Here is a 21,234-nt window from a genome sequence, read left to right on the forward strand (position 1 = left end):
AGGCTAGATGTTCACCCTTCAGGCAGTTCTGTGACTGCAGCTCAAAATGAGCCCTGCCAAAGCAGAAACATACAATTATTTCAATCAAATTATTCCTAGGCTACACAATACGATTACCCAGCTTAATTTGGAAGATGAATTAATTGAAGGATGATATTCTCTTTTTGCATATCCCTGTATGGGATATTCATAACAGACAGTTGAAACACTTGACTTTCACGCCAGAGTGTCTAAGATAATCTATTTTAATCAGAAACAGACTTTGTTCCAGCTCTTTCCTTTTAGGGAGAGGAGGAGGTTTTCACACTGCAAGCCATCTCTTACATTTGCACAGAATCAATACGTAAAAGTGGAAAGAGAAGTCATGCTTTGCTAAGATTTTTTTCTTTTTTTCTCCTCTTTTACAGATGAAGATTGATTGAAAGAAAAATTCAGCATGAATTTCTCTGAATTGCTATCTCTCACACTGTTGCTGGTTCAACTTTGGCTTTGCTCTCCAAGCACGCAGAACTGCTTGGCTCAAAACACATACCAGTCTTTCACAGCAGTTCGAAGAGTGAAACGTGGCTGGGTATGGGAGCCACTTTTTGCAACTGAGGAACAGACTTCAGTGGTGCCTGTGTATGTTGGACAGGTATGATAAGTAGTGATTCAAGGACGGTACAAGGTTAGATTTGACTTGCTGATTAGCAGCTTGCTACCTTGACTTGGAAGACTCCAGCAACTTAGCAATATCAAGAAAGGCAAAAATTGAAGCTTGGGGAGCTGTAATTGGGCAGCACATCTCTCCTTTACTATGACCTGATAGGGTCAGGGAACTCCAAGAGCTTGAGGTTGTGGCAGTACCAAGGACCTTCCTTCACCTAGGTCTGCTGTGGAGGAAACTCCACATTCACTGTGTTACTGTCTCCATACACAGCAGATGAAGGTATCAAGATTAAAAGTTCTTTTCTGTTTTCTGAATGAAGGTTAAGGACTTATCAACATCTGGCAATTTCCTTGTGCTATTTTTGGCACTGCATCAAAGCAGTCATACTGAGTGCAGTGTAGTTTACAAACAGTATTTAGCATGATTTTCTATTACACTAAGTAGCAGCTGATTTACCCCTCATTAATTTTTAATGAAGCAGATTAATACTAAATCCTTTTACCACTGAGAAACTACAGGAATCTACATGGTTCATTAGATTAACGTAGGTTGAGCACAAGGAGCAATTATTTTTCACCCTCCTTTAAAATTGTGCTTTAAGATAATTGTCTTAATTGTCTTAAGATAGGCTTTATCTACCACTTTCTTGTCTCTCTGATGGTGATTATTATTATTATTATTTACTTTTTTCTGTATGCTAGAAGTAATTGTAATCTTGAGATCTAGTTTTCTTTTCTTTAAGGCAATTTCTAGATGAATGAACTAAAATAAGCTTAACTGCCAATTAACTAGCACTAAAATTTAATTGGGCCCAAAGGGTGAAGTGCTCAAAATTCATTAATTACTTTTTCACAGCTTCTTTGAAGTAACTACTATAGAAGTGTGATGTCTCACACTTCTATGAAAGAAAGTGTAGAAATACTAATTTTTTTAATTACTATTACTTTTCACATAGCTTGAAAACATTTTCTTGTAAAGAAACTTCATAAATGTCCTATATTTTCATACAGCTTTAGAAAAATTTCATAATTTCTTGTTTATATTTCTCACAGGTAAACTATAGAGAATTATTATTGGAGGTTATAGTTAATTTATTGCAGTCTAAGCACTGTCTAATAGGACATATGTACTTGTGTCTTTTTACTGAGTAGACTATGCTTTGCTTTCAGTAAATGAAATTATAGTTTATAATCAACACACAATTTTTTAATAAATAAGGCCCTGAAGAAGACTACATCAATGAAAATAAACAGGTAGGCAGTCTATTTTTAAGTAACTGTTCCTACTTCTCATTTATGACAAAAAGACAATGAATTCTTTTCTGTCTAGGTTAATAAAACCAGGTAAACTGAGGACCTTAACTATGCTTTCTCAGCAAATAACATCAGTAAAAGAGTTCTTATTTAACATGGTCAGGGTCATGAAAGTATTTTTGGGATAAATGGTGCTGCATGAAGTGGTTCAACACAGGTTATGTCTAAAAAGGCAGTGTGAGGCACAATTCTATTCTCTAAGTGTTTGGTGCACTTTGTGATCACATCTGAACCCCATCTTGGGTTAAAGACCTAGATAAACACCGCCTATCTCATGCCCTGGGGTTCATGACAAAACCAAGATTATGGATCAAAAAAAATCTGTGGTGCCCCCTAGCCAGATACCAAATTTATATGGTGTTAAAATGAATATAGCTGGACCACTCATAAAGGGTGAAATCTGCCTCATGTTTTGCACAAAACTACTTAGTTTTAAAACATTCGACTTTAACTAGTTCATATTTTAAACAGTTCTAAATTGCCTAGCCCTCTCTTTTGTACTGGCAAGAATTAACTCTGTATAATTTAGTGATTAAATACTCTGGCAGAAATCAGAGCAGGAACTCAAAACTGTTCCTCATATCTCAGAGCAGTGTCCCAGTCACATTGTGAATAAACTGTCCATTTAACACATGCAGACAATAATGAACTAGGAAAATCTTCAAAAGGCACGGACACTGTTCAAAAGAAAAGTTCAAATGATTTTTGCAGCCTCAGAAGCTATTATAAAAAATGCGCCCTTTACATCTGTAGTTACTTTCACATTCTGTGGCGTCATATCCTACACTGAGCTTTAGAGTTAATAAGCATTAAACAAAATGGTGAGGATATTGATGTCAACAGGTAGACATATTATTTGTATTTAAAACCTGTTTCTTTGTAGGAAAAGTAGGTTGAATAAAACTTTTTTATTCCTTCCCATTGGATTTTTCAGTGATCATCCAGGCCCTTAGAGATTTGATATCTTTTGTTCTAAATCCAAAATAAATAAAGAAAAAATTAGACAATTAATGATATGATAGAAATTGCTCTTTCCATAAAAATTAACTATGGATGCTTGACACGTTAAGAAATTAAGTTATTGTTATTTAAAAAGTAGTTACATATTGTTAACATGAACAGAACTGGTTTGTTGTCATGAAAAAATGAAGCTGGACCACAGCGGTCTCCAGGGCTCAGCTTCATCAGGTGAATCATCATCATAAAGTTCATCTTAGTAAGACAACAGAGGATGCAGATATTCCTGGAAGGAAATGGAAAATGTCTATCAATTTATTTCGAAATAAATAATACAGGCTTATACTACAGAATGGCATTTCATCTCTCTAATATTTCAACAGAAATAGAACTATCTTTCATATTTACACTTAGTATTGCTAAGTACAAAAAAATACATAAAACTTACAAAGTACACTTGTCATTTGTAATAATAAAAAATTTAGATAATGTTTAATAACTTTCACATCATTTTCGGCAGAAGTTTATGAAAGCTGATAGAGAAATAAAGTCAAGTAGGTACTTACATTCATTCTCTTCACTTCAAAGTGACTGAAGCATCTTTTTTCAGGTTCACCATGGATTTATATATCTGTTATATGAATACTTAAAAATTGAGCCATGACTGGATGAAAATGTGTCAGTAGTCTCTTTTAAATATTAGTATCCAAGAAGGCTCACTAATGACAGGATTCACTGTAGAATGAAATAAAACAAAACCTACAATGCAAATCCCAAAACTTTATGCCTCCCAAAATTTGGCTTATTTTTTGTGGTTTGTATTTGCAGCTGCAATCAAATTTAGACACGCAGGATGGCAACCTAAAATACACTTTAACTGGGGAGGGAGCTGGAAGCATTTTTATCATTGATGAAAATAACGGCAAAATTTACGTGACACAAAAGCTGGATAGAGAAAAGAAACCCTTCTACACTCTAAGAGCACAAGCAATTAACAGGAGCACTCAGCTTCCTGTTGAACTGGAATCAGAATTTATTATCAAGGTTCGAGATGTGAATGATCATGAACCACAGTTCTTGGATGGACCTTATGTGGCTACTGTTCCAGAGATGTCACCTGAAGGTACTGCATGCTGTGAACCAAACTCTTTATTTCCTGATTATTTTCCTGATTGCTATGTTGATATAAAATTTTAATAGTATATTTTATAGACTGCTTTTCAGTGAGAAGGAAACAAACTATTTTACAAGCTTGGAAATTTGCAAAGGTATATGTTTAAACTGAAGGTTGTGCACACCTCTATTATCCTTGCTTTTAAATATTTAGGTATCTACATGTATTCAAGTCCTTTTAAAGAATATGGGTACATGCTTGGATTGACTATAGAGAGTTGTCTTTCTCATCAGTGATGCAGCCTTGAAATGAGTACTCATTTAAAAATATAAGATTATAATTTGAAATAGGTAGAGCACTATAGCCAGTTGATGCTCTAGAGGAGACGTGGGATTGACAGATTTCACTACTTTTTTATTCAATACAGCACTCTAGATTCTAGAAAAAATGTTCAGTGTATGATTATTGTTGCAACCTGTCAGCTCTTCAGGCTTCTAACAATCTGAAAGAAAGGTAGTATGCACGTAAAGCTCTCTGACCTGGTCTGACTCTTTTAGAGACATAAATATAAGCCTGGTAGAACTGAAAAGTACTCAAAAGCATTGTTCAGTCTATTCTGATTTTGCTTAATAATTAAAATTAAATAATGTGTCTTTATTACACCCTGTGTAGTATAAATCATATTGTACTGTAATTGAAAAAGAATCACATTCACATTACAGGCACTCAGGATTTCCACACACACACACATCCCCAAAGGTAGGGATAGTTTCTTTCTTGTAAGTAATGGGTTCAGAACATGAATGGTATGAAGGTGATGTGGGGCTGATGTCATGACCATCCTTAGCCATGTATGATGCCTACTTACTTATACTGCCAGGCCATCAGTCAGCTTCTCTTCTGATTTCCTAAGCACATGAATTGCAATTTTCTTGTCAAAAGGAATAACTTAAACCCAACAATTCTTCTTTCCCACCTCCACATGGTCAAACAGACCTGTACTAGGATCTGTCATGTATCTGGAAACTTAATACAATAAATATGAAACAAAACCAACATCTGACAAAAATAGGTGTATAATGCATATATGTGTACATACACATATGTATACATAATGTCTATAGCATACATATAAATCCTTAAAGGAAGCCAAAGGGTGAATGCAGCTGACATAAAAAAACATGTTACAGATACTGCTATCTTCAAATAAATTTCTTAATCAAAGAAATTTATCTTTAAGATAAGTTTAAAAATTATCTTAAAAAATCAAAGGAAAACGGGATTCTTTAAGTCTTACAGAAGCAATCCCAGTAATGCTTTAAATTTGTACCCCTATTTCTTTGGGTTATTTCTTTTACAAATAATATTAAAAAAATTCAAATATTGTGCTATTTAAAACTGTACGAATTAATGAGGTCATTAATGTAGTAACATCAGTGATCATAAAAGGTAATAAAAACTATGTTTCATTTAGCATTACCTGTTCAACTTTTAGGGCAGATTCAGTGAATCTTTCACAGGGAGCTGTAAACTTTATCTTCATCTGCCAGAATGGATAGGACTTGAAGGAAAAGGATATTCATGCTTGGGATTTAATCAGAAGTAGGGTTAGTATCCTGAAGCAGTAGCTCACCGACACTACCAGCTACAAAAGATATCCATTTAATCAATTTATTCCTTAGTCATACTGCTTATACTGCCTTCTACCAGGGAAATCACTTTTGCATGTGTTCGCCATATTCTATGCCATTTTCTTCCATGCAGACAGACTTATTTGTCTACAGACTCCTGCATCCGAGGTTTTGGTCAAATTACTTTTTCCTAACATAATCAGTTGGTTCTTCAGAGGGTACCTCTAGCCTTTGCATCTTGCTCATTCATGCAGGTTTGGAGATGAGAAAATAGGTGCCTTATCAAGGACTTTCGCACTTTATTTTTTTAAATTGTGCTCACAGTAATAATGAGCATAGTTCACTGTCTAGAATTATCTGGGTATTTTTATCTGGTATTACACAGATTTAGGACTTTGACAATGCCCTTTTTCCTTTTTTTTTTTTGTAAAATGTTTATGAAGCATTTAGTCTCTTACAAAAATGGTTTTAAAATAGCTGATAATTTAATATAACTTGATTTAAACTCACACAGTTCCGTAATCATCCAAAGAAATATATTAAAAATTACTTACTTATTCCTTCTATTTTATCTTTCTGTCTTAATGATGAGTTCCCATCGTGATGATAGGCATATTAAAAAAAAAAAATAAAAATCAGAAGTAACACCACATTGCACTGGTCAGTATATGTGTGTCTTCTCTCTCAGACACAGACTACCTGAAATAGGAAACTCTCAGATTTGCAATCGTCCAGTATATGGTACGTGAATCTAAGTCAGTCCTGTGGATCTTGATATGTTTTCTACACTGCTTCTTCTATGTTTTACATCTCCAGCAGTAGTACTGTAGCTATTTCAGAGATCATTTACCTGCTTTTCCATGTAATGCTACACAATACTACTCTACTGGTGTACTACTGTGTATATCTGGCATATAGAATGTAAGTGGAGTCATGTTTAACAGTTTATACTGAAACCTGCTTCACTGTGCATCTTAAAGCATTAACCCTTAAAAGGAAATTTCTAAGCTCCCAGTAGGAAGAAACAGTAACCAACTAAAATTTGCAGCATTGGTACCATAATGGCAGCAATATCAGTGCTTTTCCCCCAGTAAAATAGAACATCCTTTTGCATAACAAGGGATGTAGACTGGAATTAGTTTAAATAATACAGTACAGTACACTTGCATTTTGCTCTTTTTCAGAGCTCTCTAGCAGTTCAACTCACTGATGTTACATCTGGAATGTCTGAGTAATTTCCTCACAGAAAACATGATCAGCAAGTGTGATCAATACTTGGGAAAGCAGTTCACTGTTAGTTAACATTTTGTCTGAAGCTAAGAAAACAAGGACTGAATTATTCACAGCTGGCCACTTGTCTCAGAGAACCTCGGGAAAAAAAGAAAATAGATGCAAATAATTTTGCCTAAAGTTAGGCAGAAATATCAATATAAATACACTAATAGGCAAACAGATTAGAATATATTTTACTTCTTTCTTGTCTCTTTTTTATGTTCAGTACTAAATTTTATTAAGATTTTCTTTGCAAGTGGCACAGTAAATGAAAAGCGTATCAGCAAATGAACTCTTCTGATAACACAGGACTGTGATCTTCCCTCAGGCATTTGGTACAATTCTACATTAAGTATCTTTGATATACCTGTTAAACTTCTACTAATGCAGTATATCTGACAAAATAGTTAAGAGTCACATGCAATAATACATCAGTATTTAATGTTTTTATAAATTTAAAGCTCCAGTTAGAGAAAATAATAACAATTTGTCATATGAGGGTCCTGTTGCCTACCTAATGGCCTGCAATATATAAATGGCACTACTATGTCTTGTCTAAAGGTAAAACCAAGGCTTCAGAAATACAAAGACAAATCTTATATAACAATCAGCAAAATGTAGCTTGTCTTAAATAAAGACAATAGAAAGCAAAAAATGTGTAAGCATGTTTACTATCTAGTTTAAGACATTACTTACAAGAAACACATATATTTGGGTCTAAATTTACATCAACATCACACAGACTCCCATATTCAAAAATGCATGTTTGAAAGCCCCCTCACATGGCCACACGGCCTCTGCCGTGATGTCCATTTTCACATGCATGTTGTTAAAATGTATCATAGTTCAATTGTCAGTTACATCGTGTCATGCCTGCAATGTCAAGAGTTGGATTTTTTGGGTTTTTTGGTTTTGTTTGTTTGTTTGTGAGGTGATTCTGTATTAATTGATTGTTTTAAAGATATTATTTGTATCTGATCAATTATTCTTCTCCCAACCACGGAGTTACAAAAAAATGGCATTTTGGAGTTTCTGACTACATAACATTAACATTGTAATTTCTATCACTAAAATACAAATGTGTAGAAAAATATGACTCCATTCAGCAAATGACTTGCATTTTTTTGCAGCTTAACTCTATAAAGAAATAATCTTCTTCCTGAAAGCACAGGATATCTGCTATTGCTTTCCTCCAGGTCATCTTCCCCTTTAGCAGGTGCCCCTTGCCTGCTCAGCTTTTCATTATATCCACCAGCTGCATCTTACTGAGCTCAACTGGGCAAATTCCATGCTTCTGCCTTCTGCTATACTCTGGAAGAGTCAACAGGCAAGAAAAAACTAGTCTGGGGCTTAGATAAGTAGCAAAAGATGGTTTAGATTAACATTTCTAATAGTTAGAAATCATGCATAAAATGTATCTACCTTTAAATGAGTGAGATGCACAAAAGCCGTAATGATAACTTTGCAGTCCTATATATGTTGGATTTCATTCCTGATTTATTAAATATGGTGCCGTAGACAAGTCAATTTCTAAACATAGTTGTGGGCACTTGGGTTTATTTAGTAAAAAATGGCATTTATAACAGACTGTACCTATTGTATTATTCATGGTTCCCTTCCTTACTAGCACTCCATTATTTCCTTTTTTCCAAAGCAACTGCATTCAAGTAATATTAAATTGTCTTACAGGATGAATTTCCTGTATTAGAACAGTTTCCATAGACAATAGCTGACACAAAATTAACAGTTTAGTAGCTGAAGATTTCCTTTACCCTTCAGTCTTTTCAAAGAATACTGTTATTTCTGAATCATATATGTGCAATGATTAAATATTAATCTGTCATTTTAAATGTAACATTTCCCCAGTGGAATAAGAAGCAGTATGTATATGCATATATAACTACACACATATTTAAACATATCTATATGTGAGAAATTTGGTATTGTGGGTATGTTTTGAAGGACATATAACTCCAAAAGTTAGTGGCAATTGATAATGTTTTCATCTACCTCTACTCTGAGAGAAGATAATATACATTATGGAATCACTCGAAGTGCTGCTGAATACACTGAGACAAAATGCAAGAGATTTTTTTTCTTAAATCAAAATATTTCATTCAACATATCCTTATATGAGAAAGCCTTCTTAACTTCTATTTAAAAATAAAACTTCTGAACTGCTAGAAAATTCATAAATAAATGTATTTGTTTTATTGGAGATAAGTATCAACCTTGAGTTGTCATAAAAAAAAGTGTTTCTGATCTAAATCTTTGCATGCCATAGTTTCTTCTTCTTTTCTTCCTCAGCTATACTGGTAAGCAAGTGCAACCATATGAACATATGCCAGAAAGTTTTAAAAAGTAGCTTGACTACTTGTTGTTACTTACAAGAAGCGATATTTGTATCCTTATGCAGAACCTAGATGAGGAAAAAAAGACAAAAGTAATGATTACCTTACAAACTGATGTTACTGTGAATATTTTCTTCTAAAGGACAGTCTTTACTGATGGTGCCATGAGATTGCTGTCAGTCTTGTATTTAGGATATAACCAGTTTCCAGCCAGAGATGGAATCAAGCTCTGCAGAGTGATTCTGCTATGGTTTTGCACTACGGATTCTGCTGTCACTCTTGCACTGAGACAGACTCATTAAAGACTCAAGTATAAAAAATATTATCAGAGCCTTGTTATACTTCTTGGCTACTGTGCTTGCTAACAATCAATTTCTTTACAACCAGTGGGCTTACTTCCATAAAATACTTTGTAGAATATATAAGTGGAAGAGAAACAACTTTCTGTACTCCATTCACATATCAGAAGATATATAGTCTTTTAACCAACATAGAGTGCTGAAAAGTCATACACTATTTATTTTTATTTTAATTGAAAATTTGAATGCAACAGGAATGATTGCTAAGGAACTATTTTCCCTTTTTACTGATAAGTCTTAGAAGGTGTCATTTGCTCCTGTAAATTTTCAGGACTGTTTGGTAATACAACTGGTATGTTAAAAGTTTGGGTTTTTTTTTAAAGATCTTATATTTTGTAATTTATACAAGAAGAAAATAAGCATAACCTATTTTATTTTTCCTTAAGGTACTTCAGTTATACAGGTAACAGCTACAGATGATGATGATCCTTCTTATGGGAATAGTGCCCGTCTACTTTACAGTCTCATTCAGGGACAGCCTTATTTCTCTGTGGAGCCAAAGACAGGTACTACAAATTATCTTGTAACTTGAAAACATTAATAAAATAACATGAAATAGATGCAAAATGTCTTCATTTCAACACAAACATCAACTGATACCACCTTACATTTATGCATCTTTGCATAGGTCGTAGATCTTAAAACCAATCAATTCTTTCTCTGAAATTCTTTCTGTCTGAAGAACTAACAATTTATTCAGAAAATTATCTTGCTAAAGAAATGAGTTGGATTCTGAGTACCTCATCCAGCAAATAGACCTAGGAAAAATTCTGGGTTAACAACTCTAGAGCTCATTATGCGACATTCCTATCTCTTGTGTTAGAGAAACCACAGGTATGTGATATCCCTCCAAAAATCCTGATTGCTGGTGAAGAAAGATGATTATATATGATGGAGGAGATATATGTTGTGTTTTACTCTCCACATCTCAAAGTATGCAGAATGTATCTGTCATACAGCATAGGTGTTGATAGCATGGATACTAATTCACACTATTAGGACAGTGTACTGTGTGTGTAAATTAACAACATCACCAAATGATGCATGTTATACCCATAATATATGGTCAGATATTAGCAAATAAATGGGACTATTATATGTTGTTATATTATACTTTTCGGTTTTAGGAGTCATCAGAATGGCTTCCCAAATGGATAGAGAAACAAAAGATCAGTATTTGGTCATCATCCAAGCCAAAGATATGGTTGGGCAAGCAGGGGCATTTTCAACAACAGCCACTGTTACCATCAACCTCTCTGATATCAACGACAATCCACCTAAATTTCAACAGCGTGAGTACAGGTTACTTAAAATAGTTGAAGTCTTGAGAATATTTAGATGTACTATAACTGTTAAGTTCACTGGAAGGTCTGTGTTTTGAGTTCAGTATATAGATTTAAATAAAAATAGAATTAATTCCATACAAAGCTCAAAAATGAAAGGAAACTTATCATTACAAAAGACCTCAGGCCTGCTGTTTTTATCACTAGCCTTTGGAAATAAATGACTTACTAAACTGCTTTCCATACAGTTTGCTCTATCTAAGACTAAAAATCTGGGCTACAGGATATTTAGTACCATTTTAACTCACTTTCTTTCTTTTTCTCCTTTTTTCATTCTTTGCCGACAGATACCGTAAACTTTTTGGCAAATGAGGTGACCTTCTTTGTCCAGGGAGTTTCTAGCAGACCTGGGAGCTGCTAGCTGTGCTGTCAGGAAGAACTAGTGAAATACAGTAGGGAAGTGCTGCCCTTCACTATTTTTTCACCCTAGTGGTTAATAGAATCATAGAATAGAATCACAGCTTTCCAACCTTTGGTTTGGAAATGACCTTTAAAGGTCATATATTCCAACACATCTGCAGTGAATAGAGACATCTGCAGCCACACCAGGTTGTGCATAGCCTTGTCCAGACTGACCTTTAATGTTTCTAGGGATGGGGCATCTACCACCTCTATGGGCCATCCGTTCCAATGTTTCACCGTCCCTATTGTAAAATATGTCTTGACTTTCCCAAATTTCTGAGATCCTTAGGCTGTCATAGCTACAGCAGCTATTAACCATGGCAGTTCACTAAACTGTGCTGGTATTTATTTCTTTAGGACTCTATTATATGAGTGTTTCTGAAGAGGCTCCTGTGGGCACTACTATAGGCAAAGTCTTTGCAGAAGACAGTGACATAGGGGAGAATGCAGCCATGAACTATTCCATTGAAGGAGATAGTTCAGATGTTTTTGACATCATTACTAACAATGAGACTCAAGAAGGAATTATCTTACTGAAAAAGGTAAGATCTCAGAAACCTTCTAAAAGATCTCTGAATAGTGGAATGACCCTCCTCAAGCAATCTGGATGTTTAAAGCAGGCCTATTGCTTTGCATTCTATTTGTTTCTTCAGCCTTTGTGATTTGATTAAGATACTGGGGGAATAAAAAGAAACATGCTTTTTTTTTCTCTTTACATTTTTTGACTCATTCCTATTACTGCTGCATACAACAGTGGAGGTCAGAATATCTGAATGTTATTCCTAGCTGTGCAACAGTATATTCCCATTGTGAGAAAATGTTCTTTTGTGCACCATTTGTGAAATCTTTATCAATAAATCTTGCACAATATTTCCTCGCTTCGAACACCTTTTGTTAAACTTAACTGAAGCTGGAATGGATTACAATATTAGTCAGTGGTGTTTTTGTTATGACATAGCTTTGAAAAGATACTTGTCTCAGAAAAGATACCAGTTTATGAATTAAAATATTTCAGAGGCTTTGGTACTGTGTGATTTATTTTGGAATCAAATAGGAAGATTTCTGGGTCATCATCTGAAATGGTGATAGAGATTGATAGTCTAGTGAGATCCAGGACCCTGAAGAACTGAATGCTATAAATTTGATAGTTTGGGGTTTTATTCTGTTCTCTGTTTGGATTTATTACAACACAGGAAGGTATTTATTTCAGGGTTGTTTTTTTTTTTTTTTTAATTACAGAAGATAATGACTATATAAAATAGTAATGTGCTTATAAATAGTAATGTGTTTATTAAACACTCATTGTTGACTTTTGGGATTTATTTCTTTTAAAGGCTATATTTTAACATAATCCTCTTAACCCCTGCAGATTAACTGACCCATTTCTTATGGGAAAGTAAACAACGGTGGTCACTGAAGTTACACCTACATCAGTTTCAAACTTAGTGAACCAAGTATTAATAGAAGTTGTTTTTCTTAGGGCTATCATTCTACAGGAAAACTTCTTTTTCAGTGTTTAATTGTAACATTAAAGGCAGCCTACATGTGAAAACAAAAAGATGGCATAACACAATTTAAAGTGTTTTTAACTTAAGAAAAAAATCTTAGCAGTAACTCCTTTTGACAAATTCCCAAGAGAAGGGTAGCACTTTTTTGTTTTTAATATCACACCACTTCATGAACTGTATTTAATTCAAATGTAAAGAAAAAAAAAAACAATTCCACTTCTCACCTTCTTTCTTCACAGACAGTGGATTATGAAAGTAAGAGGAGATACAGTATTGGAGCAAAAGTTGTAAACAGGTACATTGATGACCGTTTTCTGAAAGAAGGACCATTTGAAGACAAAACTATTGTCAAAATTAATGTGGAAGATGCTGATGAACCTCCAGTTTTCACCATGGAGAATTATGTGATGGAGATTGCTGAAGGGGCTATGAGTGGCTCACTGGTGGGCGTTGTAACTGCTAGAGATCCAGATGATGATGACTCCCCAGTCAGGTACTCAAAATATGAACAGGCTGGCCAATATGCAGCCCTTCCTAGTTTTATTGCTGAGCACAATGCCATTAGTATGGTATATCCCTTTCTTCAGTTGGGGTCTGCTGTCCCAGCTGTGTCCTCTCCCAGCTTCTTGTGCACCCCTAGCCAGCTCACTAGTGGGGTGGTGTAAGAAGCAGAAAATATGTAGGCACTGTGTAAGAAATGCTCAGCAATAATCAAAATATCCCTGTGTTATCAACACTGTTTTCATCACAAATGAAAAACACAGTCTCATCCAAGCTACAAAGAAATTTAACTCTATCCCATCCAAAACCAGTACAGTAGTTAAATCCTGACCCCTAGTCAGAAATCTATATAAATAGGCTTTGTGCATCTTTGCAATCAGTTTGAGATAGAACAATATTTTAGACAGTGGCCTGGAAGAGACTGTGCACAGCAGCAGAGCTATGGTACCACAGCCAAACCTGTAAGCACTTGGAGGTGTTCCAGTCTGTTCCAAATAATCTGGAGATACAGAGAGATGGACTCACTGGGAGAGAGACACAGAACAGCTCCTCTAGCATTTGTTAAACTCAGCATGACTAAAAATTTCCTAACTCCTTACATCTACCACAATTGCCCCAGAGAGAGATGATATAAAAAGAGCCCCCCAGGCTTTCAGTTTTGCAAAATAATTTTGCTGTCTCTTGAGAGAGAAAACAGGTAATTAGTCTTCAATATGGGGTTTATAATTACAACAGCTTCTTGAATTGCTTGATGACACTATGTACTGTGCAATTTTGACAAGATAGGATACAGGGACAAATGGATGAGACACAAAATAATTAATGGCATGTAGATTCCTAATAGGAGAAATATATATATATGTTGGACAGAGCCTTGGGCAACATTGTCTACTATGAGGCATCCCTGCCCATGGCAGGGGGGTTGGAACTAGGTGATCTTAAGGTCCTTTACAAAACTAATCATTCTATGATTCTATGATGCTATGATTCTATGTGTGTACATGTATATATATATATATGTACCTATAGTTACGGTTTCAAGGGTTTAGTCAATGCAAGGTCATTTGTTATGATTTTGCATTCATTTACTATTATTAAGTAAGCTAGTAACAGGTTAAATTAAATTAAATAAGAATAAACAAAAATATACATACACCTTTTTTTTAAAAAAGAGGCCTTTTTTCTGTTGTTTTTTTAGATGACTGAAACAGCTCTTGTGAAATATTTAAACAGTGCAATCTATGACTTCTTAACTTGAAATATTTTGATGGAATTTGCTACAAAGCAAATATGTCTACATAGTCTCAAAGCAGCAATGCCTATGTTACATCACCGAGTTTCTTTAAAATAGAGTATGTCACTTCTAATGTAAATATATGTTTATTGGGTGAAATGCCATGCATATGAATCTAATTTTGAAATCATTGCTATCACAAATGACAGCAGTTGCTTATAATATAGAAAGCAGCTGTGTTGCCTTGTGAACCCCAGTTTTCAAACAAAGTGGAAGAAGACGTGACAAAAACTCACTCCATCAATAATAAAAATTAACGTAAAATATCCAATATTGCTTTTCTGAAATTTCTCTATCAAGAATTAATTGTAATTAAAAAAAACCCAAAACCCAAACAAACAAATAAGCAAAACAAAACACTAATGTGAGAAAACTCTAAACAAGCTTTGGATAGAGATGATAAGGAATACTCACATAAAAAACAAACAACAAAAAAAGTAGATATTGAATTGTAAATCCCTAAAATAGAAGCTTATAAATGTCAAATCTTTGGGTCAAATAAGAACTTTCACTGACTGTTTTGTGCTGGTTCCTTGATTTATCCTTTTACTGATTTTAAAAACAGACAAAATGTAACTATAAATAATGAGTTAGAGAGTCATCCAACCCCTGGCACATAATCTGAGCTGCCATCCTAAGTGCCAAGAGGAGAAAGAAAGACTTTGTCAAGCACAGCTAAAGGTACAATATAAGAGGGAATAGTTGCATGTGGGAATTCCAAACTGGAATGGTAAAAACTTTTCAAATCTTCAAAGAGGTTTTATATCCATGAAATAGACTTTACTAGGAACTGTGACACATGGTCTTCTTTTTGTATATCATGAAAAATACTAGTAAATATCCTTTCCATTTGAACCAGTATCTTTGGTGTCTTTTCCAGTCCATCTCTGGCCTGTGACCAGTGGTTAGACTTTAACAATTTGAATGGTATGTATGTATGTATGTGTGCATGTGCATGTCCACATATGGACATAGCATCCAGTGCCTTTTCAGTGAAGATTCAGGGACACTGGACTCATATGAAATCATCTCTTGTATTATGATTTTGTACTCTGTCTAGGTGTCACCTCATTACAGATAGTTGTTTGTCTTTCTTGTTCCCTTGGCATCAGAGCATGTCAGCAATGATAAAATAGATTTGCCATTATACCTCCACTTAGCTGTTAGTGTTATTCATTTCACAAGTGGCACTTTTGCTGTTTCTTGTCAATGAAGTCATTCACCTGCTGTGAGCCTGACTTAGAAGTAAGAATGAATAATGCATTTCAGATTCATAGATCTGAGACATATTTAGTTATATGAAAAGAAGAGCTTTGATCTTGACAGCAGTGAGTTTTAAATGTTTATAAGTGTACATTTTTCATGATCTGAGTTGTTGTAGCACACATTTATATGTATATATGCACAGCTCTCTTTTCTCAGCTGACAATAGCTTTCTATGTCCTTGCCTCTCATGGAACATTTCAGTACTAGGGAATCTCTTTACTTTTTTTCTGTGCAGGTACTCTATTGTCCATGGCATGTATTTAAAGAGATTGTTCAGCATCAATGAACACAATGGAACAATCATTACAACTAAACCTCTGGACCGAGAGGTAGCTTCTTGGCACAATATAACCATTACAGCCACAGAAACAAGTGAGTAAGAAATCTAAGGAACACTTATAGGTTTATAAACTGTGAACTGTAATTACCCTCTGAATATGCCTTCTTTTAAGTGGAGAATGCGTGCTTCATTCTCATTATAGAACTGTTGCTTGCTACATTAAGGAGCATTACTAAAATGATTAGTTAAATAGAAGTGGGATGCGTTTGAGCTCCAAGGTCCTGTGCTTTCATAAAAGATGACCTTATAAAAAAAAAAAAAAAAGAAAGGAAATTGTAATAGGATTGAGGCTGTAATGCTTTCAAGTTATGCTGAAGCATATGAATTACTCTTGCAGTGCAAGATCTTATGTTAAATTAGACTCTGGTTAATTTCATACCAGATTTTTGACTAGTCTGAAATTCTAACACCAGTCAGAAACCTGTGGGTCAAAATAATTGTGAACGTATGGCCCAAACCAGCTAGACTTCTATTCAATGACAATTAAATCTGTGAAGCATCCTTTACACAGATTTCACCTGTCAGGTTTTTCTTAAAGTTAAATGCAAATAGATGCTGTTTGTACTTTTGGTGATCTGGTTGCACTAACTCTGAAACAAAACGCTAGAAAATTAACCGCTACTGATTTGTAAGGCAGTTTAATATGTTTATTTGGATATTATTTAAAAACTAATCACATCTATCTTCAGGAAGTGGAGAAAACTTTTGAAACTAGATTCCAAACAATAAATCTGACAAGTTCTGCCAGATAGTTTTAGCATGTCTTTTAATCCTGAATCTCAGTGAAATTCTATTTATTGCTAAGACTACTTTAAACACATATTCATAAATTACATTGTTCCTAAAAATGAATGTTCCCTGTTTATATGTAGAATATTATAGCTAGAAGCTTAATATAGGAAAGTCAGTAGCCATTTTCATTGAAGTCTTTCACTGTATTTGGGAATCAATAGTATTACCATCCTTTTCAGCTTCTCTGTGACGTTTTACGCATGAATGTATTTTACTTCTCATGTTGTTGGGCAGCTGGCAGGTGTTCATAAAATTGATGTCTGGCATATTTTTGTCATTTCTTGAATAGTGCTATGGAAACACAGCAGGATGACTTTGGTCTGGACTTTTCTGTTTAGTTAAACAACAAAATAGGAAAGAACCAAATGTTACAAATGAGTAGCTGTCTCCTGTAGCAAAAGAAAGTGAGCCTTTCACAGTAATAAAAGTTATTGTAGAGAAACCAAGCCCTCATTATCTTCTTATTTTTATTCTTTATTTCTTTAATGATCATAAGGTCACTGTAACACTATATTCAAAAACATTGAAGTTAGGTCACCTTGGTCTGGGCATAACTGAAATGATTTATATCATGAACTAGTAGCATTTTTTTCCTATAATCATAACATATGCTGTGTGTATGAGACATTTTGTGGATGGCTTTGTTCCACTGAAACCAAATCTTCCCCAATTTCAACCAAAGGAGACACTCTGCTTCACCTAGAATTTTCATTAAATGTTTACCAGACACTGATTTCCAGAGTGGCTTTTTCTAATGTGTTGCTTCCTCTCAAAAAAACACCTGTGAGTTCAGAAAAATTTAAAACTTCCATACTGTTATCTTCCAACAATGTAAGAAATGCTGTTCCTCATCATTCAATCATATGCTGAGGAAAAAAAAACCCCAAACATAGAAGGCCAAACCAAACCAAAAGACAAAACAACCACAACACAACAATTGATATATAGTAAGGAAGTAGAAACAGGACCATTACCAAACGTAAATAAAAAAGAAGGGTTATCTGGTAAAACAGATGTGAATGGCAGCTCTAGGCTGAAAGGTAATATCTAAATGTTTGTGCAAGCAAATCGTAGGCTTTAAAGTCAATATAGAATCCATTAATCTTATGAACAAGCAAGTTAGGAATAGGCGAAGGTAGCTGGTCCTTCCCATGTCACTTTGTACATAACTGAAACCATTAAAGGTATTCCTTGCCTTCTAATAAGTGTTACAATTTTTTCCTCTCAATTCCAATCCAGCCAGATATCTGCCCTACACATCTGATTCTGACTTAAGTAAAAGAGGTTGAGTAAGTCCTGCATTCTCTATATTATTTCAAAAACGGATGTGTACTACTTTTTATGTTTATTTAAAAAAGTAAGCAAGCCAAGCACTAGTTCATTGCCTATTGTATTATTATGGATGTTGGGATTCAACAAGAGAAATGTCATCCCACAAAGAAGTACTTTTGAGATGAGTCTGTCAGATCACAAGCTTTGGTAAATTATCACGGCTCTGATGATTACACAGGAGGAATAGCAATGTGAAACTGCTGAATAGCTAGCCCTTTATCTCTGTGGTAGTTGCTTTTGCTGCCATTTCCTCTAGCAAAAGACTCAAAGCTATCAGCACAGATTCCATAAGATCCAAGAAAACAAATGTTTGCTCCAAGCAACTAGTGAATTATACATTAAAAAAGCCAGGTAGGAACCAATCAAACCCATACAGTTTGAAGCAAGACAGAAAGGAATAAATTTTATTTTTTTCTTACAGGTCCATTTGACTAATTTAAGAAAATGCCTTAGGGATTTCTGAACAGGTCATAAGCCATGACAGTAGCACCCATCATGAGGCATATTTTAACTATAATGAATACTCTTGAGATTGTCATACTTCTGGTTTAGGCAGAACAGATTGAGATACAGATAGATATTTAGGTTGGTTGATAGGTATTTAGTATTCCTGGAATGCCTTAAGATTATTTTAGTCACTGGAAAAATGTCTTCATATGGTCCTTACCCAACAACATATCCAAGTTAATGTGAATGTTACTGTTGCAATGAAGCTTCTTACCTACTAGAGTAATAAATTACATCGTGGGTAAGGCAGACGTTTCTCAGTGCTATGTCATGTAAATGAGGATTTGATGTGCTGACAGGCAAAGGATTTCTGAGAAGTATTCACTACAGAATCATGGAATCATTTAGGTTGGAGGAGACCTTTAAGATCACATAGTCCAACCATTAACCTCTGCTGCCCTTCTCTGGACCCAATCCAGCAACTCAGTATCTCTCTTGTAGTGAACGGGCCAGAACTGAACACAGTTTTGGAGGTGTGGCCTCACTAGTACTCAGTACAATTGGATGATCACTTCACTAGTCTTGCTGGCCACACTAGTTCTGATACAAGACAGGATGATTTTTACCTTCTTGGCCACCTGGAGAAACTTGACAGCTCATATTCTGTCTTCTGTTGGTCAATACCCCCAGGTCCTTTTCTGTCAAACAGTCACTCTTCCCCAAGCCTGTTCCATTGCATGGGGTTTTTGTGACCCACGTGCAGGACCCGGCACTTTGCCCCATTGAACCTCATACAATTGGCCACAGACTGTCAATCCAGCCTGTTCATATCCCTCTGCAGACACTTCGTACTGTCCAGCAGATCAACAGTCCCTCCCAACTTGGTGTTGTCTTCAAACTGACCGAGGGTGCACTAGGTCATTTTGTCCAGATCATTGATAAAGATATTAAACAAAACTGGCCCCAATACTAAGCTCCGGGGAACACCAGTTGTAACCAGTCACCAATTGGACTTTATTCACCACAACTTGTTTGGTCTGGTCATCCAGCAAGATTTTACCCAGCAAAGAATATGTCTGTTCAAACCATGAACACTGGTTTGTCCAGAAGAGTACACTTGTTTGACCAATGATGTTTGGTCATCCAGCAAGATTTTACCCAGCAAAGAATATGTCTGTTCAAACCATGAACACTGGTTTGTCCAGAAGAGTACTATACCTCCCTATCTTCCTTCCCTTGGTATTAGATGACATATTTATAAACATTTTTGTGACATAAACAAGTAAGTTTTTCAGCCTAGTCTACACACAACTCCTGCACCATGAAACTAGTACAGTTAGGTCTAGCTTTTCCTTGTCTGGAGTACTTACGGCCCTATAACCTTGAGTAAGTTTAGTACACGCAGGAAAAAAGTGCCTTATATTAGCAGTTTATTTTCCTTTACGTACAAGAATAAGTCATACTGACATATCTTTTATATCTAAAGCCACAGTAACAAAGTATACTCGAATAACAGAAGCAGTACAGCTTTCAAAACATTCGACACTGTCCCACACGACCTCCTTCTCTCTAAATTGGAGAGACACTAATTTTATGGATGGACGACTCAGTGGATAAAGAACTTGCTGTATGGCTGCACACAAAGAGTTGTGGTCAACAGTTCAATGTCCACTTGGAGACTAGTAACGAGTGGTGTCCCTCAGGGATCGGTCTTGGTACCTCTGTTGTTCAAAATCTTTGTCGGTGACATGGACAATAGAATTGAGTGCATCTTCAGCAAGGTTGTCCACAACACCAAGCTGTGTGGCTCGGTTGGTACGCTGGAGGCAAGGGATGCCATCCAGAGGGACCTTGACATGCTTGTGAGGTGGGCTGATGCCAACCTCATGAAGTTTAACCAAGAAAAGTGCAAGGTCGTACACCTGGGTCTGCACAATCCCAGGCACAGCTACAGGCTGGGTGGAAAAGAGATTCAAAACAGTCTCGCGGAGAAGGACTTTGGGGTGGTGATTGATGAGAAACTTGACATGAGCAGGCAGTGTGCGCTTGCAGCCAACCATATCCTGGGCTGTATCAGAAGAAGCATGACCAGCAGGTCAAAGGAGGTGATCCTGCCCTTCTACTCTGCTCTCGTGAGACCTCACTTGGACTACTGTGTACAGTTCTGGTGTCCTCAACATAAAAAGGACATGGAGCTGCTGGAGCAAGTCCAGAGGAGGGCCACAGGGGTGATAAGGGGGCTGGGCACCTCCCGTATGAAGACAGGTTGAGAAAGTTGGGGCTGTTCAGCCTGGAGAAGAGAAGGCTGCGTGGAGACCTCATAGCAGCCTTCCAATATCTGAAGGGGGTCTACAAGGATGCTG

At 35.7% G+C, this 21,234-nt stretch overlaps 1 protein-coding gene across 1 annotated transcript in view; it reads left to right on the forward strand.

Annotated features, from left to right (window-relative positions):
- Positions 1 to 436: 436 nt before the first annotated feature.
- The window catches only part of CDH19 (cadherin 19, type 2), a gene marked incomplete at its 3' end in the record, with an annotated part of 21,494 nt that continues 696 nt past the window's right edge, over positions 437 to 21,234 (forward strand). The window contains exons 1-7 of the mRNA XM_010009220.1: positions 437 to 634; positions 3,748 to 4,042; positions 10,033 to 10,152; positions 10,774 to 10,938; positions 11,749 to 11,933; positions 13,139 to 13,392; positions 16,196 to 16,332. Coding sequence (XP_010007522.1) covers positions 437 to 634; positions 3,748 to 4,042; positions 10,033 to 10,152; positions 10,774 to 10,938; positions 11,749 to 11,933; positions 13,139 to 13,392; positions 16,196 to 16,332 — 1,354 coding nt within the window. The remainder of the gene's footprint in view (positions 635 to 3,747; positions 4,043 to 10,032; positions 10,153 to 10,773; positions 10,939 to 11,748; positions 11,934 to 13,138; positions 13,393 to 16,195; positions 16,333 to 21,234) is intronic.

This window comes from Nestor notabilis, unplaced genomic scaffold (assembly GCF_000696875.1).
Source record: "Nestor notabilis isolate BGI_N333 unplaced genomic scaffold, ASM69687v1 scaffold21162, whole genome shotgun sequence".
Classification (NCBI taxonomy): Eukaryota; Metazoa; Chordata; class Aves; order Psittaciformes; family Psittacidae; genus Nestor; species Nestor notabilis.